The 25,654-nt window shown below is 43.4% G+C and overlaps 1 protein-coding gene across 2 annotated transcripts in view; it reads left to right on the top strand.

The window, feature by feature from the left end:
- Nucleotides 1–3,935: 3,935 nt before the first annotated feature.
- JMY (junction mediating and regulatory protein, p53 cofactor) overlaps nt 3,936–25,654 on the top strand; it is a 94,413-nt gene continuing 72,694 nt past the window's right edge. Inside the window, exon 1 of one of the 2 annotated variants that reach the window (XM_517685.9) lies at nt 3,936–5,488. In XM_517685.9, coding sequence (XP_517685.5) covers nt 4,457–5,488 — 1,032 coding nt within the window. In that variant the 5' untranslated portion in view covers nt 3,936–4,456. The remainder of the gene's footprint in view (nt 5,489–25,654) is intronic. The other variant, XM_063811136.1, reaches the window with a different exon arrangement.

Below are 25,654 nucleotides of genomic sequence, written 5' to 3'. Positions count from 1 at the left end.
ATTCCTTTCATACCTACATTTCATGGTTATTATGAGGTGAGAAAATGCTATATAATTTGAAAATCACTATGTAAACTATTATAGTTTTTATGAAAAGTTCTAAAGAGTTAAAGCATTTCCTGAATTACCTAAAGATGCACAATAGTTCTAAAAACTTCAAACAGATAATAGTTTTAAGCCCTTTGAAGGCTGGTATGGTGTATGTGGGGTTTTTCTGTAGCTTTGCTTATTCCCAGGGAGCAACTTATACACTGAGAGATCTTGCTTGGCAATCAGATACAGACCTAAACAAAGAATTGTAGAGTACTATAGTAACCTATCATGGGAATTTTGGTTTGTTTCTCTTCATTTCTAGGATAACAGTTACTAAGATAGCACGAACAAGAAACACTGAAACATCTCATTTGACAAAACACAGTGGCCAGTGTATTGAGAGGAAATACTTAACACCTGTGTAACTGTGAACCAATTTTGTGTATCACTATTCTGATAAGATAAAATTTTATATCCATGAATAAATATAATTTCATGTTATTTTACTCTTAACGCCACTTAACGAAATATTATAATTTTAATATACGTGCACATAAAATATTTCTTATTCTTTATTTCCATTTATTTATTTATTTTTGAGACAAAGTCTTGCTCTGTTGCCCAGGCTGGAGTGAAGTGGCGCAATCTCGGTTCACTGCCACTTCTGCCTCCCAGGTTCAAGTGATTCTCCTGCCTCAGCCTCCCGATTACAGCCTGGGATTACAGGTGCCCGCCACCACGCTTGGCTAATTTTTGTATTTTTAGCAGAGATAGGGTTTCACCATGTCGGCCAGGCTGGTCTCGAATTGCTGACCTTTAGTGATTCACCCACCTCGGCCTCCCAAAGTGCTGGGATTACAGACATGAGCCACCACACCTGGTCTATTTATTTATTTTGAGACAGAGTCCCACTCTGTTGCCCAGGCTGGACTGCAGTGGTGCGATCATGGCTCACTGCAGCCTTGACCTCCTGAGCTCAAGCAGTTCTCCCACCTCAGCCTCCCAAGTAGCTGGGACCACAGGTGCATACCATCATGGCCAGCTATTTATTTTATTTTATTTTTTATTTTTATTTTTTTGAGATGGAGTTTTGCTCTTGTTGCCCAGGCTGGAGTGCAATCGAGCAATCTCTGCTCACCGCAACCTCCGCCTCCCGGGTTCAAGAGATTCTCCTGCCTCAGTCTCCCAAGTAGCTGGGATTACAGGCATGTACCACCACACCTGGTGAATTTTGTATTGTTAGTAGAGATGGGGTTTCTCCATGTTGGTCAGGCTGGTCTCGAACTCCCGAACTCAGGTGATTCACCCGCCTCAGCCTCCCAAAGTGCTGGGATTACAGGCTGGAGCCACCGCGCCCGGCCTATTTTATTTTTTTGTAGAGGCAGGGTCTCCCCATGTTGCCCAGGCTGCTCTTAAACTCTTGGGCTTAAGCAATTCTTCCAAAGCATTTGGATTACAGGCATGAGTCACTGTGTCCAGCCATCCAGCCAAAATATTATTATTTTTTATTTTTTTCAGACGGAGTTTCGCTCTTGTTGCCCAGGCACTGGAGTGCAATGGCGCGATCTCAGCTCACTGCAACCTCTGCCTCCCGGGTTCAAACGATTCTCCTGCCTCAGCCTCCCGAGTAGCTGGGATTACAGGCACCTGCCACAACGCCCAGCTAATTTTTGGATTTTTGGTAGAGACGGGGTTTCACCATGTTAGCCAGGCTAGTCTCGAACTTCTGACTTTGCGATCTGCCCACCTTAGCCTCCCAAAGTGCTGGGATTACAGGCGTGAGCCACCGCACCTGGACTATTTTTTTAAATAATAATTTTTTTCTTTTTCTTATCCTCTACTCTGAAGAGAACTTGTAAACAAATTCTTTTAATACTCATTCTCTGTATTCACAATTATACATAATGGGATCATGTCAGTAATGCTTTATCAGAAAAACTAGCTTTTTGCAGTTGCTTTTTAGCAAAAAAGAAGAGAAAGTTTTCTACAATGTGCTATCGTTTGCTTAGCTGGTAATTCAAACCTTTTTTCTTTTCTCTTTTTTGAGGTGGAGTCTCACTCTGTCCCCCAGGCTGGAGTGCGGTGGCATGATCTCAGATCACTGCAACCTTCGCCTCCCGGGTTCAAGCAATTCTCCTGCCTCAGCCTCCCAAGTAGCTGGGATTACAGGCACGTGCCACCGCACCCAACTAATTTTGTATTTTTTGTAGAGACGGGGTTTCACCATGTTGTCCAGGATGGTCTTGAACTCCTGACCTCAAGTGATCCGCCCACCTCAGCCTCCCAAAGTGCTGGGATTACAGGCGTCAGCCACCATGCCCAGCCCCGTAATTCAGATTTGAAATGGGTTTTCTCTCCTTTTTGCCTTTCAGAACGTGTCTCTGACTTGCATTTGAGATTTGACACAAACTCAGTTACAAACTTTGAAAATTTGTGGTTTCAAATAATGAACTGTACAAAATGTTAAAAACCAGCTGGGCTCAGTGGCTCACGACTATAATCCCAGCACTTTGGGAGGCCAAGGTGGTCGGATCACCTGAGGCCAGAAGTTCGAGACCAGCTTGGCCAACATGAAGAAACCCCGTCTCTAATAAAAATACAAAAATTAGTCGGGCTTGGTGGTGTGTGCCTGTAATCCCAGCTACTTGGGAGGCTGAGGCAGGAGAATCGCTTGAACCCGGGAGGCAGAGGCTGCAGTAAGCTGACATCGTGCCACTGTGCTCCAGCCTGGGCCACAGAGTGAGACTCTGTCTCAAAAAAAAAAATTTTTTTTGGCTGTTTATTCAAATATCAGGACAATACTGAACCAAGTGTTGAAGCTTAAGAGTTTAAGATGGACAATACTGAACTAAGTTTGAAGCTTAGCTAGTTCGGTACTGTTCTGTCATCTGAATAAACAGCTGTTTTTACTGAACCTAACAATACAAGGCTAATCCAAACGGTTTTGTATATACTTTAGAAGTGTGAATAAATGTAAAAGAACTAATTTCCATTGTGCTTTACTATGGTGCACAACATCTGTGACTTGAATACTAATCGGAAAAAGAATGCCAATAATTATTATAAAGTCTACTAATTTTAAGAATGTGTTTCATCATAGTTTAGTAAGAATAGCAGAGATTGATATGACTGTTTTTGTATATGCATTCTGGGAACTCCCATAATTGAATATAACTTCAAAAGGGCTAAAGCCCAGTGACCTCAAAACGAGGTTCACAGAACAGTACATAATGATGAAACCTGAAGCAATAAAACACCAATGAAATGAAATGTAAACATTCATGCTCTTAGGACATGGCATTTTCATTTTTCATTTTGTTTTGGACTGTTACTGGGCTTTCCTCAGACACCTTCCTTTCATATATTAAACTTTGTCTTTCCAGAAAAGCTTCTGGAATTTTTTTTGTTTTTTGTTTTGGTCTCAAGGGCATTAACGGAGAACCTAACAGGCTGGGGGCGAGCCCCACAGAGTTCAGCACACCGTTCCCCGCGGCGACACGCTACTTCTGAACGCCCGAGCGACTCTCCGTCCGGGCTCCCTCCGGCAGAATGGAGGCAAATGTACATTCGAGGGTCTCAATACCTGGAATTCGAAACGTCTCAGTTCCTCCGCCTTAGTTCCTCTTTTCCCGGGTTCGGAGGCCACCTGTGCAGCAGGGTACACCTGCCACTCTCATCGCCCTCAGAGCCGGCAACCCGCCGACAGCGGGCTCCAGCCCCGGGTAACTGGAGGCAGCGCGGAAAGAAGGCGAGTCGGGAGCGCGGCCGCTCGCGGGCTGGCTCAGGGGACGCCGAGAGGAGGCGCCGGCGCGCGCGGGCGGGGTGCGCGCGCCGCCGCCGCCGCGTCACCAGCGTGCGGCACGTGCCCATGTTTACGTCCCTCGTGGAGCCGCCGACGTCAGCAGTCGAATGGCAACATTGTGGCGATGCTGAGGCGCAGAGTTTAGGAGACGGGTTCATCAGTCAGGCCGGCTCCGGGCTTTCTGCAGCAGCACCAGGGGCGGGGGCGGGGATCTTGACCTGGGCGAGCGACCGGGACGCATACAGCGCCTGCCTGACCCCGCGGGACCCGCGCCTCACCACCGGAGCGCCGCAGACGCAGCTCCACGGCCTCGCGCGGGGGGCGGCGGGCGGCCGCGAGGCGCTGCGGCAGCGCCGAGCTTGTAAACAGATCCGGCCGCAGGTGACCATGTGAACTACCTGCTCCCGGGACGCTTATTGTCCTTCTCTCGATCCGCGCCACAAAGGAGCTCGGCGGTCGGGGCGCGGAGGGACAGGCGAACGAGCCGGGAGAGCCGGCCGGCGCACTAAGATGGCTGAAGGCGCCCGGCGAGGGTGAGCGGGGGGCGCGGCGCAGCCAGCGGGGAGTCCTCGGGCGGGCCGGGCCGGCGGCCCTTCCCCGCGGCGAGAAGCCGGAGCCACCATGTCGTTCGCGCTGGAGGAGACGCTCGAGTCGGACTGGGTGGCTGTGCGGCCCCATGTGTTCGACGAGCGCGAGAAGCACAAATTCGTCTTTATTGTGGCCTGGAACGAGATTGAGGGCAAGTTTGCCATAACCTGCCACAACCGGACGGCCCAGCGGCAGAGGAGCGGCTCCCGGGAGCAAGCGGGGGCGCGAGGGGCCGCCGAGGCCGGCGGAGCTGCGTCCGACGGGAGCCGCGGGCCCGGCAGCCCGGCGGGCAGGGGTCGGCCCGAGGCCACTGCCTCTGCAACTCTGGTAAGGAGCCCCGGGCCCCGGCGGAGCTCGGCCTGGGCGGAGGGCGGCTCTCCTCGGAGCACTCGCAGCCTTCTGGGGGACCCGCGGCTGCGGAGTCCTGGCAGCAAAGGGGCGGAGAGTCGTCTTAGGAGCCCAGTGCGGGCCATACCCATCCCGGGTCAGAAAACATCTGAAGCCGACGATGCGGCGGGGGCAGCTGCTGCAGCAGCCCGGCCGGCGCCCAGAGAGGCCCAGGTGTCCTCTGTACGGATAGTGAGCGCCTCTGGGACGGTCTCCGAGGACATAGAGGTGCTGGAAATGGTGAAGGAGGACGAGGCACCTCTGGCGCTCTCGGACGCGGAGCAGCCGCCGCCCGCCACCGAGCTGGAGTCTCCGGCCGAAGAGTGCAGCTGGGCCGGACTGTTTTCTTTCCAGGACCTGCGCGCCGTGCACCAGCAGCTGTGCTCGGTGAACTCGCAGTTGGAGCCGTGCCTGCCGGTGTTCCCCGAGGAACCTTCGGGCATGTGGACTGTGCTGTTTGGGGGCGCCCCCGAGATGACCGAGCAGGAAATCGACACTCTGTGTTACCAGCTCCAGGTCTACCTGGGCCACGGCCTGGACACCTGCGGCTGGAAGATCCTCTCCCAGGTGCTCTTCACCGAGACCGATGATCCCGAGGAGTATTACGAAAGCCTCAGCGAGCTGCGGCAGAAGGGCTACGAAGAAGTGCTTCAGCGGGCCAGGAAGCGCATCCAGGAGGTGAGTGAGTGAGCTCCTAGTCTGGGCTCTACTGGTCGCTTTTGGTTTACTGGCCAAACCAAAGGCTGGAGCCTCGGTCTCGGGTGTGCGCAGTAGGACGGTTGTTTTTCTGGACAAGCGGAAACCAAGAGGGGTTCCTGATCTACCTTGCCCTTCATCCCTCTCGGTGGCTGCTTAATTGACTCTCTGAAGGACCTTCGTCTTTATTTCCTCCCCCGTTTATCAAAAGTAGTAAGTGCGCTCTGTGTACTACTCAGTACTGGTAATGCGCAATTAAAGCCACTAAGAAAAGTGTTCTGTAAGCATAGGCTACATGAGCATTTTTCTACCCCTAAAGCTCTTCCAGCAATAACTGCCCAGATGTCAACTCTTCTTTGTCCTTGTCACCTTTATTTAAAATAGTTTGTCTTACGGAGCAAAGTTGATCTGTTTTGATTCTTCTTTGTGCAGTGTGGAAACCTACGCAAATTTTAAATTCATTATTAAACGAGTGACCTAAGTGAAAAAGCACCTAGTGACTATCGGATGCAAATTTGTTTTTAACAGGTTTTTTAGAAGTGTTTTGTTTCTTTTTTTTTTGGACTACCTCAGGTCTTTACAGATGGCTCAGGTTTCACTCCTGTTTTAGGGAGAAATAAAGATTCTGGGCAGGAATGTTCGTTGTATTTTTGTACTTACTGTAGAAGTACAAAAGCCTTTTCAAACTAATCCTTAAAATAACAAAAAAAAGTGGAAGAAAGGGTCTGGATGGATATACATATGGGGCTCTAGAATGTGTAGGAAATGTGTAATTCATGCTTGCTCACTAGCTTCTGCTGAAGGAACTTTACTAAAAAAGTCTTTTAAAATAGACCTAGTTTTCCCTAATGGATACTACTACACGTAGTTTCTCAAAGCAAGTTACTGTTTTTACTATTAATGCAATTGAGGCAATTGAGATTGGTGGAGAAATGCACCCCCGCCCTCCGCGCCTTCTTTTTTTTTTTTTTGGAAGCAGTTTTGCTCCGTCTCCCAGGCTGGAGTACAGTGGCACCATCTGGGCTCATTGCAGCCTCCCCCTCCCGGGTTCAAGCGATTCTCCTGCCTCAGACTCCTGAGTAGCTGGGACTACAGGTGCGCGCCACCACGCCCGGCTAACACGTTAGCCTGGCTACTTTTTGTATTTTTAGTAGAGACGGGGTTTCACCATCTTGGCCAGTATGGTCTCGATCTCCTGACCTCGTGATCCGCCCGCCTCGGCCTCCCAAAGTGCTGGGATTACAGGCGTGAGCCACTGTGCCCGGCCTGAAATGCCCCTTTTAATGGTGTTTATATTCCTAAGATTGTGTTGTTATCTTCTTATGTATATATAATAGTTGAACCTTGTTGTTAGACTAGGGAGCCTAGAGCCTCATGTTTTTTTCGTAGAATATTAGATATTTTTCTTTATTAGATTTGAGTATTTAAGAAATGTTTGTTTCTCACTTATACCATAGTACTCTCTTACAACTTCCCGAATCCAGATTTTCACTGCTTCCTGTTGGTTTACTGTATGCTAAATGTCACCCACTATAACATGATCCTAGAGTTCCAGGGATCTGTTTTTATTTCCCTTTTTTATCACCTCACTTCGGGAGTCTACCTTAAATTATTTTGAAGGAAGTGACAAATCTTAAGTGACTACATATATTCTCAGAAGTGTTTGGTTTATATTGACCTGTATTTCTCTTAAACTGCAAGAACCGTTAGTGCTTCTTTCTCTTATTAGATTTACAGATATATTTTTTAAAATACATATTCTTAAAAATCCCTTAATGAATGGGCCTGTCTGATTGTAACTTTTTGGATACTCAGAAAAAGCGACTGTCAGGCCGGTCGCGGTGGCTCATGCCTGTAATCCCAGCACTTTGGGAGGCCCAGGCGGGCGGATGACGAGGTCAGCAGATCGAGACCATCCTGGCTAACACGGTGAAACCCCGTCTCTACTAAAAATACAAAAGAAAAAATTAGCCGGGTGTGGTGGCGGGCACCTGTAGTCCTAGCTACTGGGGAGGCTGAGGCAGGAGAATGGCGTGAACCCAGGAGGCGTAGCTTGCAGTGAGCTGAGATCATGCCAGTGCACTCGAGCCTGGGCGACAGAGCGAGACTCCGTCTCAAAAAAGAAAAAAAAAAAAAAAAAGAAAAAGAGAAAAAGCGACTATCTCCGGTTTTTTAATTCAAATGGGTCAAAAATAAGCTCTCAAAAAATATAATTTTCTAGAACTCTTTAAAAAGGGGATTACATTTTTTAAAAAATGTGTTCCTAATTAAGGTTCTCTTGACCATAATGATTTATTTTCTTTAACAGAAAATTATACTTTTTTTCTTTCTTTTTTTTTTTTGAGATGGAGTCTCGCTCTGTCGCCCAGGCTGAAGTGTAGTGGCGCGATCTTGGCTCACTGCAACCTCTGCCTCCCGGGTTCCAGTGATTCTCCTCCCTCAGCCTCCTGAGTAGCTGGGATTATAGGCGTGTGCCACCTTGTCCGGCTAATTTTTGTATTTTAAATAGAGATGGGGTTTTACCATGTTGGCCAAGCTGGTCTCGAACTCCTGACCTGGTGATCCGCCTGCCTCAGCTTCCCAAAGTGCTAGAATTACAGGCGTGAGCCACCGCACCCAGCCTCCCCCCACTCCCTCCAAACAGAGTTTTGCACTGTTGCCCAGGCTGGACTGTACTGGTGCAATCTCAGCTCACTGCAACCTCCACCTCCCGGGTTCAAGCAGTTCTCCTTGCTCAGCCTCCCAAGTAGCTGTGATTACAGTCGCCGCTACCACGCCTGGCTAATTTTTGTATTTTTGTAGTGACAGGGTTTCCCAATGTTGGCCAGGCTGGTCTTGAACTCCTGACCTCAGGTGATCTAACTGCCTCGGCCTCCCAAAGTGCTAGGATTACAGGCGTGAACCACTGCACCCGGCAACTTCAATATTTGAAAAATAGCCATCAAGGACAACAAATAGTTTCAGTAATAATGCCTATCTTGACTTCTGCCGGAAGATTGTGTCTTTAGATTATATTGGGGGAGGGAGGGAAGTGTGGTGTGATTGATTGGTGATGTCTGCCATGGGCATGATAATGAAAGTGTATAGGATGCTAGCCATGTATTTGTCTTAAGCTAATTAAATTTAACTTTGCTTTCTTAATAGTTTGCAGTAACATTTTTTAAGGTAACATTTTTATAGAAGTTGTGCCATGTTTGTGTTATTCTATTGACTTAGTTTGTGGAATTGGCTATAGCTTTTCAAGCTAGGTTTATCTGATAAATCAAATACATTCTTGAGGATATGTTACTTTTGAGGATATGTTAGTTAGAATGCTTAGTCCTTTGGTCACTTACAATACTTAGTCCTTTTCCTTCTTTAATTTCTATGAATCTATTTTTTGGTCTTTTTTCCTACAGTATTCCTTTCCCTGTCCATTTAAAGGTTTCAACTTAAAATCACCTGTTTTTGTTCAAAATGGTTAGTAAATTGTTGAACTTTTTTTTGTTTGTTTTTAATAGAACAGACTGTACAACTAGATTGTAAGCTTTTCAAGATCCTTGGCTTTGACAATACCTTGGAACTCTCTTCTTTGCCACCCCTAGTTCAGGACCACACATCTTGTGAGCACTCTTAATTAGTGGATAAAGGAAACTAGAGAAGTTTTTAAAATTAATTTATTCTTACTATTGCAAGAATTTAAAGGACTTAGAAGATGTGTCCTTTTAATGTGAAGTTGTAAGTAAAATTTTTATAAATTGATAAGTGTAAATTCCTCAAAGGACAGTGTTTTTAAAACGAGAAATTTTCTTCTAGTACTTCAAAGGAAAATTTCTTAAAACATAAATAAATTCCTCAGTAAGAGGTTTTTACCTGGGGATGGTGAATTCCCTGTAAGAGGGGCTATGGATGGATTTTAATGGGGCGTCCTGCCGAGTTTTATATCTGTGGGCATGTGTGCATTTTAGAGAGAAAGGCAATAATGTGAGTCACAGGAATGTTTTGGTTTCACAGTGCATTTAAAAGTTATGTTTATGCTATAATGTACATTATACTTTTTAGGGGCTAAATCCAAGTGAAAGGTGAAATTTGTTACTGGTATGTTTGAATTTGGACTTTTACAAGAGTTTACTATTGGAAGCAGTATTTATACAGTAGACACTGAATCAGTCCTTAAATTAATGCAGGTGCCACCAAGACCTCTTTGAACAGTTTTCAGCAGTAGCCTTGTTTGTTGGTCAGAGCTGAGGTTTGTATTAGTGTATGTGCGTTGGTGGCCCATACTGCAGCTTAGGTTTGACCTGGATTTTATAAATAATGGTTTCTGTATAAGGACAGCTATTCTCAAGATGATTAACTGTGGTGCTTTAGATAGTAAACCTTAATTATGATGGTAGGCTTGATTAAGATCTAATCATCAGTGTTCATTTTGGAATTTATTATGTTTATAAAGATGTGCTCAATTCTAACTTCTCTTCTGTTGAAAACACGGTTTGGAAGTAGCATGTGTTTTCAAAATTATCCGTGTAAGCCACATAATAAATAGCCTGTTGAATGAGTGGAGTCAGAAACACCTAGGTTGAAAATAGGACTAACCACTTCTGATGACCTGCTTAGTTATTTAACCTCTTTTAAAAAGGAAAGTGGGGGAAATAAAGGATGTCTTAAGATTTGAGTAAGACAGTATGAGAAAGGGCCTAACAAAGTGCCTGGCACTTACTAAAGAGGCTTCCAGGAAGTGTTATTTTCCCTTTTTTCATGTAACAAGGATTATCTGGTTTTCCATTCAGCCCTTTTTGTGGGGACTGTAACTAATATTTATTCACTATCTGCTGAGATCAGTGGGTGTTTTATACCTATTTTACTGAGGCAGAAAATGAGACTTAAAGAGGTCCTGTGGACTTCACCAAGGCTAAACAGCTGAGTAACCAAGCTCCGATGAAAGCCTAGATTTGTCTTAATCCAAACGTGTGCCTTTTCTGCCATGCCTGTGGCCTGTTGGGGTTCTTAATCCAAGGGACTGTATTCCTTCCTTAAAGAGAAAGGATGTCAATCTCTACTCTTGAGAATTGGGGAGTGGTATTATTTTAAAATGCAGTCAGTTCAATAATGACTTTTTTTTTTTTTTTTAAAGACAGTGTCTCACTCTGTTGCCCAGGCTGGAGTACAATGGCAGTATCTCAGCTCACTGCAACCTCTGCCTTCCAAGTTCAAACAATTCTTTTGCTTCAGCCTCCCAAGTAGCTGGGATTACACGTGCATGCAAACACTCAATAACTGCTTTTGATTTAGGATAACTCATTTCGAATTAATTATGACAAGCATGAGGTAGGGCAGTCTGAATGTTGTGTTTTAGAGAAAGGTGTTGCCTAGTGGTGCAAGGATAGGTTTATGTTAGAGAAGAGTGCCCAATCGTGGGGAAGTTTTTTGTTTGTTTTGTTTTTGTATCTTAATGGCTAAGCTGGAAAACAGCTCCTGACTTCTGAGGTTATTTAACTGAAGGGGCAAGGGGCAAGGAGCTCTAGGAGGAAGTTTTGTTTAACAGGTGTCCTCCCAAGGATACCTTTGGGTCCTTAGAAAATAACTTTTCTAATTTTCTTGAAAACTTAAGATTAGTTTTAAAACTCAAGCCCTGCTGAAACCCCAACTATATACATTAGAGAAATGACGGTACTTTAGGAGTCTTGGGACGCCACCTGTCTTTCACTGGGCCAGCAAGCCATGACCCATGATTACATATAAATAAATGGTGGAAGCAGGCTGCTATTTATAGGGAAGGATATAATATGATTCCAATGAAGAGAGCTGTTCTGTCTGGCAGTTCTTGACTGCATTGACTGGAAGTATTGAAAAATAGGATATTACATGTTGAGGACATATGGGAGCTGTAGACTTTCAAGACAGAGGATATGTCAACATTGTAGCTTGATGCCTTGTCTAACCATGTTATACTCCCATGAAAATATTGCAAACTGCTCTTTTACTGTAAAATACAGTTAAAGAATAATGAAACTAAGTGAATTTGTGGGATTCTTAAAGTATTGATGAAAGACTTGAAAGTTGGAAACATTTACAATATTTTGATGCTAATCATTTTCTTCAATCCTGTACCCAAATGTACTTTTAGACAGTTTTTTGCATCACTGAAAAAGATGTAAGTATAGAAAAATGGATATATGCTTCTAGTTTAGGGCTTCTATAAAACAAAAACATGGAGCCTGGTAGCAGGATGTCACCCTTCTTGGTAATTAATTTGTGTAATGGTTTCTCTGCTTGCCACTTAACATCACAAGATGCCCAGTCCACCAGAGATTTCTTTCTTTTTTCTGTTTTTCCTTTTTTTTTTTTTTTTTTTTTTTTTGAGACAGGCTTGCTCTGTCACCCAGGCTGGAGTGCAGTGGTGTGATCTCGGCTCACTGCAGCCTCCACTGCCCGGCTTCTAGCGATTCTCCTGCCCCAGCCTCCTGAGTAACTGGGATTACAAGCATGTGCCACCACACCCAGCTAACTTTTGTATTTTTAGTAGAGATGGGGTTTCACCATGTTGGCCAGGCTGGTCTCGAACTCCTGACCTCAGGTGATCCACCTGCTTCGGCCTCCCACAGTGCTGGGATTACAAGCATGAGCCACCACGCCTGGCCCAGATACTTCATAGACATGAAGTCTGGGGATGTTTCCTCCTTGCTAAAATGAGGTTAACTTAGACAACACTTCAGTGATATTATTATAAGGGAGTGTGTATGTGTGTCTGAGAGAGATGGGGAGAGAAGGGAGAAGATGGGTGGGAAAATTGGTTTGTCAAACATAGCAGCTGCTATATTTGAATTAGCCATCTTATCTTTGCAGATTCTCACATGTAATTTTAATCGATCTGTTAACCTTCTCCATTGCTGCTTCATTTGACATTTCATTAACCGTAAAATATTTTTGACAGTAGGTCTTGAAAGCACAAGATGAGCCCTCTGTTGCTCCATTGATGGTTAAATGTATGTGTGCCTATTTTTTTTTTTTTTTTTTTTTTTTGGTAACGAGAAGTTTCCTGTGGCTCTTTTCACTCTCTGAAAGGCCAGGACCTGCTTCCTCTGAATCTGCCTGATTCACTCAGTTGTTGGTAAGAGAAATTAAGTTCCAAGGGTAAGAGACATAGGCACTGAAAACTAAATAATAGTTCTTGTAACTATTTGTTTTTTTTTTTTTTTTGGTAGAGATGGTGAAGTTCATTTGGTTTTTCAGGCTTCTTTTAGGGGACTTGATAATACCAAGTAGCCTTAACACAGCATATCTAAGTTATTAAACTGCATAGGGGCAGAGAAGAATTTATCCAGCAAAAGGCCAGAAAATTTTGAGTTGTTTTCCTGAATGTGGGGGATTGTCCTTTATGTTTGTCCTTGAATTTTAAATTAAATATAATTACAATTCTATATAGTAGACTCTTTTTCAGACTGTAGCGAAGGTTCTATAAAATGGGCTGTGAAATAATGGGGCTGATGGGTTAGACATTTCACAGAGGAGGATTTTTAAGGATAAATGTATGAAGTTACTTTAATGATTTGGAGTTTTATTTGTAACTTTCAGGTTTGAGGGTAGTGGCTAGGGTCTTAGTTTATTCAACAAATAGTAGTATAGGCACTGGGAAAATGCAGTGATGAACACTGTTTCTTTGGGAAGAAATTTTAAATAAAATTGGTCATGAAGTCATCCTGGTGCTTGGAGGTAGTTGAAGCAGGGTGCTTTTTCAGAAGCATCCCACTACACTGTCTTGAGTGCTTCATGGAAAAAAAAAAATTAAATGGATATGGCTCGGGAAAAATCTGTATTTTTGTCCTGATTGTAATACGAGTTGTTTGACCTTAGGCTGTTGACTAGCCTTTTTGGGCCTTAGTTTTTAGTTTATAAAGTGAGGTAAGTATGGCCTCTTTTTAAAGGACCCACAGTAGTTGACAGGCACAGTGTGGCAAGGGTTGGGACCTGAGCAACTTGGTTTTTTTTCTTTTTTTGAGATGAGGCCTCACTCTGTTGCCCAGACTGGAGTGCAGTGGCATGACTTTGGCTCACTGCAACCTCCGCCTCCCAGGTTCAAATGATTATTCTGCCTCAGTCTCCTGGGTAGCTGGGATTACAGGCATCTGCCACCATACCCAGCTAATTTTTGTATTTTTAATAGAGACGGGTTTTCACTGTGTTGGCCAGGCTGGTCTTGAACTCCTAAAGTCAGGTATCCATCTGCCTCAGCCTCCCAAAGTTCTGGGATTACAGGTGTGAGCCACTGCACCCGGCCTGTATTCAGGTTTCGATCTCCTTGCAGTAAGATGACTGTTGAAATCACAGCACTTTTAATATTGCTAGTGTTTTTAGGCTTTGAGAAAGCCTAAATTCACTTTGAAGTACAGAGGGCATTTGAATATGGCAGTAGTGTTTCGTTTTGTGTGTGTTTATCCTTACATCCTTAAATCATTCATTACTTATACTTCAAATTTTCTGTTCTTTTTTCACTTCTCCCTGTGGTTTTTAGTATTAAAACTGCTTTTCCGATCAGTTTTTGATAACTGAAAGTTATACTTGCAAAGTGAATGCTTACTTATTAAAATTATTTCTCTAGGCCTATCTTTCTCCTTGCCGTCCTATCTAGATGAGTTTCTGTCCACACCTATGGGACCATAACTGGAGTGTGTATAAGGATGTATATAACAAGTTTTCAATAACTGCAATAGTTAGTTAACCTTTATTGAATGCTTACTGTAGGCCAAGCACTTTACAGAGATCTTTGTGTACATTATCTCAGTTAACACGTAGATTAGACAGTAAGAGGTAGGATGCAAGCGAGTTTGAGACCTGACTTCTCCTTGTTAATATCTGTGATTCTGGGCAAGTTACCTGATGCAGTGCCTTAGCTTCTTCATCTGTAGAGAGATTAATACTGCTGCCTCATAGAGTGATTTAAAAATAGGTATGTTGGCCGGGCACAGTATCTCACGCCTGTAATCCCAGCACTTTGGGAGGCCGAGGCAGGCGGATCATGAGGTCAAGAGTTTGAGACTAGCCTGGCCAACATGGTAAAACCCTGTCTCTACTAAAAATGCGAAAATTAGCTGGGTGTGGTGTTGGACACCTGTAATCCCAGCTAACTTGGGAGGCTGAGGCAGGAGAATCACTTGAACCTGGGAGGTAGAGGTTGCAGTGAGCCAAGATTGCGGCACTGCACTCTAGCCTGGGCGACAGAGCAAGACACCATCTCAAAAAAAAAAAAAGTATGCTATAAAGCACTCAGAACAGTGCCTGGCATCTAGTAAACACTTGATAAATCTAAACTTTGATTAATATTTGTATCTACCTAAGAGATAAGGATTTTGCAGCAGAGGTAGAGAATTGGTAAATTTGCCTACATAACGTATCTATTGTATGAAAGAACCGGATTCAAATCCAAGCCTGCCTTGTTAACCACTGGACTGTCTGCATCCCTGTAGAAAGAGAGTGAGGATAAGTGATAAATTTAAATGTTGTCCAATTGAAATATATGCTCAGTGTCTCAACAGTGGACAAAAGCAATAGTGCTTAGCTGATGATGTTTTTGGAAAATCTTAATTATATACATATACTGTAATTACCTTTTTTTGTTTGGGATTAGAGAATGATGCAATCCCAAAGGAGGCTGCTTTATTTTTCCTTTTTATTTTTTGAGATGGAGTCTCACTCTGTCACCCAGGCTGGAGTGTGGTGGCGTGATCTCGGTTCACTGCAACCTCCACCTCTCGGGTTCAAGTGATTCTCCCACTTCAACCTTGTAGTCTCAAGTAGTTGGGACTACAGGCAGGTGCCACCACACCTGGCTAATTTTTTGTATTTTTTTGTTGTTGTTGAAACAGGGTTTCACCATGTTGCCCATGCGGGTCTCAGTCTCCTGAGCTCAAGCCATCTGCCTGCCTCAGTCTCCTAAAATATTGGGATTATAAACGTGAGCCAGCTTGCCCGGCCCCTGCTATCACTTTTATTTCCTTTTTATTTTATTTATTTATTTATTTATTTTTTGAGGCGGAGTCTTGCTCTGTTGCCCAGGATGGAGTATAGTGGCACAATCTCTGCTCACTGCAACTTCCACCTCCCAGGTTCAAGCAGTTCTCCTGCCTCAGCCTCCCAAGTAGCTGGGATTACAGGCACCCGCCACCATGCCTGGGTAACTTTTGTATTTTTGTATTTTATTTTATATTTTATTTTATTTTATTTTATTTTGAGACAGAGTCTCGTTCTGCTGCTCAGGCTGGAGTGCAGTGGCAGAATCTTGGCTCACTGCAACCTCCACCTCCCAGGTTCAGGTGTTTCTTCTGCCTCTGCCTCCTGAGTAGCTGGGACTACAGGTACACACCACCACAGTTGGCTAATTTTTGTATTTTTAGTAGAGATGGGGTTTCACCATATTGGCCTGGCTGGTCTCAAACTCCTGACCTCATGATCCGCCCACCTCGGCCTCCCAAAGTGCTGGGATTACAGGTGTGAGCCACCGCATCTGGCCTTTTAACTTTTGTATTTTTAGTAGAGACGGGATTTCACCAAGTTGGCCAGGCTGGTCTCGAACTCCTGGCCTTATTTCCGTTTTAAATAGTCCATAACATTGAATTTAGTCTTGTACTTTCCTCCCTTTTTTTTTGAGACAGAGTCTCCCTCTGTCACCCAGGCTGGAGTGCAGTGGCACGATCTCGGCTCACTGCAGCCTCTGCCTCCCAGGTGCAAGCAATTCTCCTGCCTCAGCCTCCCCAGTAGCTGGGGTTACAGGTGCGTGCTACCACACCCAGCTAAGTTTTTTGTATTTTTAGTAGAGATGGGGTTTCACCATGTTGGCCAGGCTGATCTCAAACTCCTGACCTCAGGTGATCCACCCGCCTCAGCCTCCCAAAGTGCTGGGATTACAAGCTTGAGCCACCGCGCCGGCCTCCTTCTTATAATTATAGTAAATAATTACCTCACCTCAGTCCCATATAGGAAAAAAAAAAAGTTTCTTACTAACAATTTTTCTGACTAGTCCAGAAGGGAGGACAGTTAAGGATGTTAATTTCTTACTTTATTTTCGGTTTAGAAATCCTACTTCTTTATGTTTAAGAGAGGGTCTTGTTCTGTCAGCGCAGGCTGGAATGCAGTGGTGCCGTCATGGCTCACTGTATGTAGCCTTGATCTCCTGGGCTCTAGTGATCCTCCTGCCTCAGTCTCTGGAGTAGCTGGAACTACAGGTGTGTACCACCACGTCTGGCTGACTTTTTAATTTTTATTTTGTAGAGAAGAGGTCTCACTGTGTCACCTAGGCTGGTCTCAAACTCCTGAGTTCAACTTATCCTCCCGCCTTGCCCTCCCAAAGTTCTGAGACTGCAGGCATGAGCCACTGTGCCTGCCCTTTTTTTTCCCTCTTGTTAGGTGATGTGAATTTTGGTAGTGGGGTTGCTAATGAAAAGTTTATGAAAAGTAGAATTAAAGAAATGAAGGACTAAGAAAAACGGTGTGAATTAACTTCATTATTGTTATTTTGTGTTTTTAGTAGAAATGGAGTTTTGCCATATTGGCCAGGCTGGTCTCAAACTCCTGAGCTCAAGCAGTCCTCCCGCATTGGCCTCCCAAAGTGCTGGGATTACAGGTGTGAGCCACCGTGCCTGCCCTTGTGAATTAATTTTAGAGTAGCAGTATTTACACTTGAAAATTTCATGGGAATGAATAACATTAGTTTGCCAAAAGGAAATGATATGCCAGCTCATAGTGAAGCTGCCTAGATGCTTGCTTTTGTAAACAGTATGTTATCAAGTCACTGGCTCCCTGTATAGCCTTGGAGTTGGCTCTTGAGCAGGTTTTACTCTGCATTGAGCCTTATGAGACCCATAACTTGAAGTAAGACTGTTCTATTTCTTGGTAGAAATTATCTTAAAGGAGATGAATGGAGGAACAGGTATTTATCTGAAGTATCAGCATGTTTTTGGGTTTAAAAATTGAAAACTGGAAGGAATTTCAAAATTGAGTAATGTTTTTCTCTTTTCATTTTGTCTAACTGCACCATTCCCCAGTTATTCTATTCAGGTTTTCCTTTTGTATTAAATTTCATCGTATTTTCAGTCTCCCTTGACTCAAGATTGGGATCTTTCCCTTAAGGAAAGATGAATTGACTGGCCTTGAGTAGAGGCCATGTGGGGCAGTGGTTCCAGAGTTTGAGTTAGGCTACAGGGGTTCATACCTCACTTCTATTTTCCACTAGCTTAACTCTTGGTAGTAACTGAGCTTTCTGCCCGTGGTTCTTCATCTCTAAAATGGCATAATAACTATATACCTACATCATAAGATTGTTAGGAAGAATGAAAGAATGTACGTGAAGTGCCTAGCATGGTATCTAATATAGAAACCATCATAAATGTCAGCTGCTATTGTGATACTTTCTCATCTACTTTTTCCTGAAGCAACTCATACTGATGCTGGGTTCCTCCTAAACCCAAACTTGTTTGTACTAAAAACCGTGTTTGTAATGGAAGCTGGTGCTGTACAGGTAAAATATTTCCAAGCCAAAACAATGTCAAAACAACAAGAAAAATCTAACGGGTTGATCTTCAGCCTCCTGTACCCTCCATAGGAACTCCTAGTACGTACTTTCCCAAGTCCCTTGTTGCTGCTTCGTGTATACATTATTATATTCGTTGACATCACAGGACAGGTGGTCCTTTTGATACAGTCAGTTAAAACGGTGATTCTAGTATTTTTTCTTGTCAATTTTATTGATAGCTCTTCTCTATTTTTTTCTGTATTCACCTTTACTTTGTTTGTAAGCGTCCCAGACAACCCTGATCACAATTGATTTGCAAATATTCCAGTTGAAATAACTATTAAAGAAATGGTAAGCATTAACCTCTGGAAGCCCTTAAAAATACCTTTAAATCTCCTTCAACAATTGTTTATTTAATAAATAGATCTTGTGTTAGGTATTTTTTAATTTTTAATTATTTTTCTTTTTTTTTTTTTTTGGCATGTGAAGTAAGAGCTATCCAGGTGCTTTTAACAGCCCCTCACACTTCACTAGAAATTTTACCCAACTATTAATTCTTTCTAATTATACCTACTTTTTTTTTTAATGTTGGCATTTCTGATGAGTATTTTCATACTTACTCTAGCAAGATGTTGTATTTTAATATCTTTCATTGCACTTTTACATGTTTATTGTGGTTTGGGGTAGCTTTGCAAAGTCTAACCATAACTTAAAATCTTGTCTATGGTAAAAAATAAAGTTAAATGTGCCTTTAGGGTACAATATATTTAATAATTGAGAACTGCCTATAATTCTTCACTTTTATTTCATTAGTGTGATTTTCAAAGGATCCAGATTTATATTTCTTAAGAAGAGTATGTAGGTATTTGTATATGCTGATTTTTTTAACAAGCCAATTTATTTGACTGTGGAGGGTGGGGAGAAAGATTGGAAAAATGTCAAGTTATTTGAAAATGCCCATTCCTGTTTGGTTGGGAAGGAGGGAAAAATGAATGTGATTTAAGATAGCTGGGCATGTCTGTAGTTATTTCTTTATTATAAATATATTTTATTATACTTTGAGACAGAATATCCCTCCGTCACCCAGGCTGGAGTACAGTGGCACAACCATGGCTCATTGCAGCCTCAACCTCCTAGGCTCAAGTGATCCTCCCATCTCAGGCTCCTGAGTTACTGGGACTACAGCCATGCACCACCATGCCCAGCTAATTTTTAACTTAATTTTGGGGGGTACATAGTAGGTGTATATATTTATGGAATACATAAGATGTTTTGATACAGATATGTAATGCATAATAATCAAATCATGAAACATAGGGAATCCGTCCCCTCAAGCATTTGTCCTTTTTTTGCAAACAATCCAATTACACTATTAAATTATTATTGACTGTTGTCACCCTGTTATGCTATCAAATACCGGGTCTCATTCGTTCTATTTTTTTTTTTTTTTTTTTACCCATTAGCCGCCCCCACCTCCCCCTCAACTTCCTTCCTACCCTTCCCACACTCTGGTAACCATCATTCTACTCTCTGTTTCAATTGTCTATTTCAATGAGTTCAATTGTCGTGATTTTTATTTTTTTATTTTTATTTTTATTTATTTATTTATTTTTTGAGACAGTTTCACTCTTGTTGCCCAGGCTGGAGTGCAATGGCAAGATATCAGCTCACTGCAACCTCTGCCTCCTGGATTCAAGCGATTCTTCTGCCTCAGCCTCCCGAGTAGCTGGGATTACAGGCATGTGCCACCACGCCCGGCTAATTTTTTGTATTTTTAGTAGAGATGGGGTTTCTCCATGTTGGTCAGGCTGGTCTTGAACTCCCGACCTCAGGTGATCTGCCTGCCTCGGCCTCTCAAAGTGCTGGGATTACAGGCATGAGCCACCATGCCCAGGCTTTTCTTCTTTTTGATATAGGCACTTATAGCTATAAGTTTCCCTCTTGGTACTGCTTTTGCTGTATCCCATAGGTTTTGGTATGTTGTGTTTCCATTATGATTTGTTTTAAGAAATTTTCCTTCTTAATTTCTTCATTGACCTACTGGTCATTCAGGAGCATATTGTTTAATTTCCATGTATTTGTATAGTTTCCATAATTCCTCTTGTTAGTGATTTCTAGTTTATCTCATTTTGGTCAGAGAAAATGCTTGATAGTCAGGTGTTTTTTTTTTTTTTTTTTTTTTAATGTTTTAAGGCTTGCTTTGTGACATAACATGGCCTGTCCTTGAGAGTGATAGATATGCTAAGGAAAAGAACATGTATTCTGTATCTGTTGGATGAAATGTTCTGTAAGTTTTTGTTAGGTCTGTTTGACCTATGATGCAAATTAAGTCCAGTGTTTCTTTGTTGGTTTTCTGTCTGGAAGATCTGTCCTGTGCTGAAAGTGGGATGTTGAAGTCTCCAGGTATTACTGTATTGAGGCCTCTCTCTCTTTAGCTCTAATATTTGCTTTATATGTCTGGGTGCTCCAGTGTTAGGTGCATATATATTTAAAATTGCTATACCCTCTTGCTAAATTGACCCCTTTATCACTATATAATGACCTTCTTTGTCTCTAGTTGTTGTCTTGAAATCTATTTTGTCTAAGTATAGCTATTCCTGCTTTGTTTCCATTGACATGGAATAACTTTTTCATGTATGTCTTCATAGGTGAATGTGTTTCTTGTAGGTAACAGATCATTGGGTCTTGTTTTTTAATCCATTCAGTCCATCTGTGTCTAACAATTGGAGAGTTTAGTCCATTTGCATTCAGTGTTATTGATAAGTACCTTATTCCTGCCATTTCGTTGTTTTCTGTTTGTTTTGTGGTCTCCTCTCTCTTTCTTCATGTCTTTTATTGAAGGTGATTTTTTCTGGTGATACTATTTAATTTCTTGATTTTTTTCTTTTTGTGAATCCATTGTATGTTTTTTATGTTTTTTGGTTTGAGGTTACCATGAAGCTTGCAAATACTATCTCATGACCCAGTATTTTAAGCTGATAACTTACCACTAATAAAGACTCTAGTCTTAACTTTGTCTCCCCACTTTTTAACTTTTTGTTGTTTCTTTTGTTGTTGTTGTTTCTATATATCTTATTGTAAGTTGTCTAACCGTTATTTTTGATTGGTTCATCATTTAATCTTTTTTTTTTGGAGATGGAGTCTCGCTCTGTCGCCCAGGCTGGAGTGCAGTGGCGCAATCTCGGGTCACTACAACCTCCGCCTCCTGGGTTCAAGCGATTCTTCTGCCTCAGCCTCCTGAGTAGTTGGGATTACAGGCATCCGCCACCAAGCCCAGCTGATTTTTTTGTGTTTTTAGTAGAGATGGGGTTTCACCGTGTTAGCCAGGATAGTCTTGATCTCCTGACCTCATGATCTGCCCACCGCAGCCTCCCAAAGTGCTGGGATTGTAGGTGTGAGCCACCGCCCAGCCTGGTTCATCATTTAATCTTTCTAAGATAAGAGTAGCTTACACACCACCGTTACAGTGTTATAATCTGTTTTTCTGTTTACTTACTATTATCAGTGAGTTTTGTACTTTCAGATGATTTTTCTTTTTTGAGACAGGGTCTCACTCTGTCTAGGCTGGAGTACAGTGGCATGCAGTGGAGTGCAGGCTCAAGCAGTCCCCCCATCTCAACCTCCCTAGTAGCTGGGGCCACAAGTGTATGCCACCACTCTTTATTTTTTCGTAGAAATGGGGTTTTGCCATGTTGCCCAGGCTGGTCTCGAAATACTGGGCTCAAGTGATCCACCCATCCTGTCCCCTGAAAGTGCTGGTAGATGACTTTTTTTTTTTTTTTTTTAAAGACAGAGTCTTGCTCTGTCGCACAGGCTACAGTGCAGTGGCTTGATCTTGGCTCACTGCAACCTCCTCCTCTCAGGTTCAAATGATGCTCCTGCCTCAGCCTCCTGAGTAGCTGGATTACAGGTGCCCACCACCATGCCCAGCTATTTTTTTTTTTTTTTTTTTGTATTTTTAGTAGAGACGGGGTTTCGCGATGTTGGGAAGGCTTGTCTCAAACTCCTGACCTCGTTCGTGATCTGCCCGCCTCAGCCTCCCAAAGTGCTGGGATTACAGGCGTGAGCCATCACGCCCCAGCTTGGTAGATGACTTTTTTATTGCTCATTAATGTCCTTTTCTTTCTGATTGAAGTACTCCCTTTAGCATTTCTTGTAGAGCAGGTCTGGTGTTAATGAAATTCCTCAGCTTTTGTCAGGGAAAGTCTTTATTTTCTCCTTCAAGTTTGAAAGGATATTTTTGCTGGTATTCTATTCTAGGGTAAAAGATTTTTCTTTCAGCACTTTATGTCATGCCGCTCTCTCCTGGCCTGTAAGGCTTCTACTGAAAAGTCTGCTACCAGATGTATTGGAGCCCCATTGTATGTTATTTGTTTCTTTTCTCTCACTTCTTTTAGGATCTTTTCTTTATCTTTGACTGTTGGAAGTTTGATTATTAAATGCCTTGTAGTCTTTAGTTAAGTCTTCTTGGTGTTCTATAATAACCTTCTTTTACTTGGATATTGGTATCTTTCTCTAGGTTTGGGAAGTTCTCTGTTATTATCCCTTTGAATAAACTTTCTACCCCATCTCTCTCTCTACCTCCTCATTAAGGCCAATAACTCTTAGATTTGCCCTTTCGAGGCTATTTTTTAAATCCTGCAGGCACGCTTCATTGTTTTCTCTTTTTTTTTTTCCTCTTGACTGTATTTTCAAATAGTCTGTCTTCAAGCTCACTATTTCTTTCTTCTGCTTGATCAGTTCTGTCATTAAAAGCCTCTGATGCATTCATTCTTCAATATGCCAATTGTGTTTTTTAGCTCTGGAATTTCTGCTTGGTTCTTTTATTTCAATCTCTTTATTAAGTTTGTCTGATAGAAATCTGAATTCCTCCTCTGTGTTATCTTGAAATTCTTTTAGTTTCCCCCCAAAAAAGCTACTTTGAATTCTCTGTCTGAAAGGTCACATATCTCTCTCTCCCTTTTTTTTTTTTTTTGTTGAGACAGAGTCTTGCAGTGGTGCCATCTCGACTCACTGCAACTTCCACCTCCCAGGTTCAAGGGATTCTCCTGCCTCCGCCTCCTGTGTACCTGGGATTACAGGCACCCACCACCACGCCTGGCTAATTTTTGTATTTTTAGTAGAGATGGGGTTTCGCCATGTTGGCCAGGCTGGTCTGGAACTCCTGACCTCAATTGATCTGCTTGCCTCGGCCTCCCAAAGTTCTGGTATTACAGGAGTGTGCCACTGCACCTGGCCACATATCTCTGTTTCTATAGGATTGGTTCCTGGTGGCTTATTTATTAATAGTTCATTTAGTGATGTCATGTTTTCCTAGATCATCTTGGTGTACTTGTAGATGTTCATCTGTGTCTGAGCATTGAAGAGTTAGGTATTTACTGTGATCTGCACTGTCTGGGTTTGTTTGTACCTGTCCTTCTTGGGAAGGCTTTCCACATATTCTAAAGGACTCGGGTGTTGTGATGTAAGCTATATCTGTTTTAGGGGACACCCCAAGCCCAATATTGCTGTGGTTGTTGCAGACTCATAAAGGTACCACCTTGATGGTCTTGGTCAAGATGTGAAAGAATTCACTGGATTACCAGGCAAAGACTCTTGTTCTCTTCCCTTACTTTATCCTTAACAACAGAGTTTCTCTCTCTGTTCTGAGCCATCTAGACCTGGGGGTGGAGGGACACAAGCACTCCTGTGGCCACCACCACTGGGACTGTGCTGAGTCAGACCTGAAGCCAGCACAGCACTGGGTCTCCCCCAAGGCCTGCTATAACCACTCCCTGGCTACCGCCTATGTTCATTCAAGGCCCTAGGGCTCTACAATCAGCAAGTGGCAAAGCCAGCCAGCCAGGCCTGTGCCCTTCCCTTCAGAGGGAAGAATTCCCCCAGGTCCCTGATGGGTCCTTTCTGGAAGCCAGGGACTAGAATCAGAAACCTTGGAAGTCTACCTGGTGTTCTACTGTATGGCAGCTGAGCTGGCACTCACACCACTAGGTGGAGTCCTTCCCACTTTTCCCTCCCCTTCCCAGTGGCAGAGGAACCTCATCCCAGAGGAACAAGCCCAGGGGGAGTACTGGCAGACTGCTGCTGATGTTCCCTTCAGGCCCAAGGGCTCTTAAGTCAGTTTGTGGTGAATGTTGCCTGGCCTGGGACTCACCTTTCAACCAACCTTCAGGGCAGTAGCTTCTCCTATAGTCCAGGGCAGGTTCAGAAATGCCATCCAAGAGTCAAGTCCTGGAATCAGGGACCCCATGAGCCCACTTGGTGTTCTACCCCACCGTGGCTGACCCGGTAGCTAACCTGGTGCCAGGAATCAAGCAGAAGTAGTCTCGCCCCACCCCATAGCTACCACAGCTAAGAATGTGCTGAGTCTTGTAAAGGGTAATTTGCATCATCTTGCTCTGTCCTATTCCCCTTAGCTAACTTAAAAAATGTTTTTTAGGGATGGAGTCTAACTGTGTTATCCAGGCTGGTCTCGAACTGTTGGCCTCAAGTGATTGTTCCTTTTTGGCCTCCAAAAGTGGTGGGATTACAGACCTGAACCACTGCACCTGTCCTTCTTTCTTTCTTTTCTGCGCCTGTTCCCATTGTGCTGACCTTCCTGCCTTCCTCCCTCCCCCACCCTTCCTTTCATTTCTTTCTTGCTTGACAGGTTCTCCATCGCCTAGGGTTGCGATCATAGTTCACTGCAGTCTCAAGTCTTGAGCTCAAGTCATCCTCCCACCTCAGCCTCCCTAGTAACTAGCCGATATTACAGGCATGAGCCACCAGGCCCAGCCATAGCCAAGCCTTTTAAATCCATTATTTGCTGAAGTCACTATACACAGTCCTATTTTTGCTCCATTATGTACACCATCACCACTGCCTTTTTTTTTGGTTGTTAAGTTCCACATTTCTTATTTTATTATTATTATTATTATTATTATTTTATTTTATTTTATTTTATTTTTTTGAGATGGAGTCTCACTCACTCTGTCACCCAGGCTGGAGTGCAGTGGTGCGATCTCGGCTCACTGCAATCTTTACCTCCCAGGTTCAAGCGATTCTCCTGCCTCAGCCTCCCAAGTAGCCGTGATTACAGGCGTGAGCTACCATGCCCAGCTAAGTTCCATACTTCTTTCTAGGTAGGGCCAGATCAGGTCCCTTCCCTATAGAAAGTCATTTCTGACCACTGTAAGAAATCAGAGGCTGGACATGGTGGCTCATGTCTATAATCCTAGTACTTTGGGAGGCTGAGGTGAGCGGATTGCTTGAGTCCAAGAGTTCAAGAGCAGCGTGGTGAACATGGTGAAACCCTGTCTCTACAAAAACTACAGAAATTTGCCAGGCATGGTGATGTACGCCTGTGGTCTCAGCTGCTTGTGAGGCTGAGGTGGGAGGATCACCTGAAACCAGGAATGTCGGCCATGATTGCACCACTGCATGCTAGCGTGGGCAGCAGCGTGACCCTTTCTCAAACAAACAAGAAAAAAATCAGAAATTGTGTTAGAAATTCAGAAATCAAAGAGGCTTTATGTTGACAGCTGATATCATCCATAACTGCCACCCTGGTTTTTCTCTTTACGGACCCCTCGTGCCCCTTAAAGTGCATTGTAAGTCCCTAAGAGATGAAAACAGATTATCTTTTTTTTTTGGAGACGGAGTCTCACTCTTGTTGCCCAGGCTGGAGT

This window comes from Pan troglodytes, chromosome 4, assembly GCF_028858775.2.
Source record: "Pan troglodytes isolate AG18354 chromosome 4, NHGRI_mPanTro3-v2.0_pri, whole genome shotgun sequence".
Classification (NCBI taxonomy): domain Eukaryota; kingdom Metazoa; phylum Chordata; class Mammalia; order Primates; family Hominidae; genus Pan; species Pan troglodytes.
The sequence above is the reverse complement of the archived record's forward strand: the minus strand, read 5'-3'. Positions and strand labels throughout refer to the sequence as shown.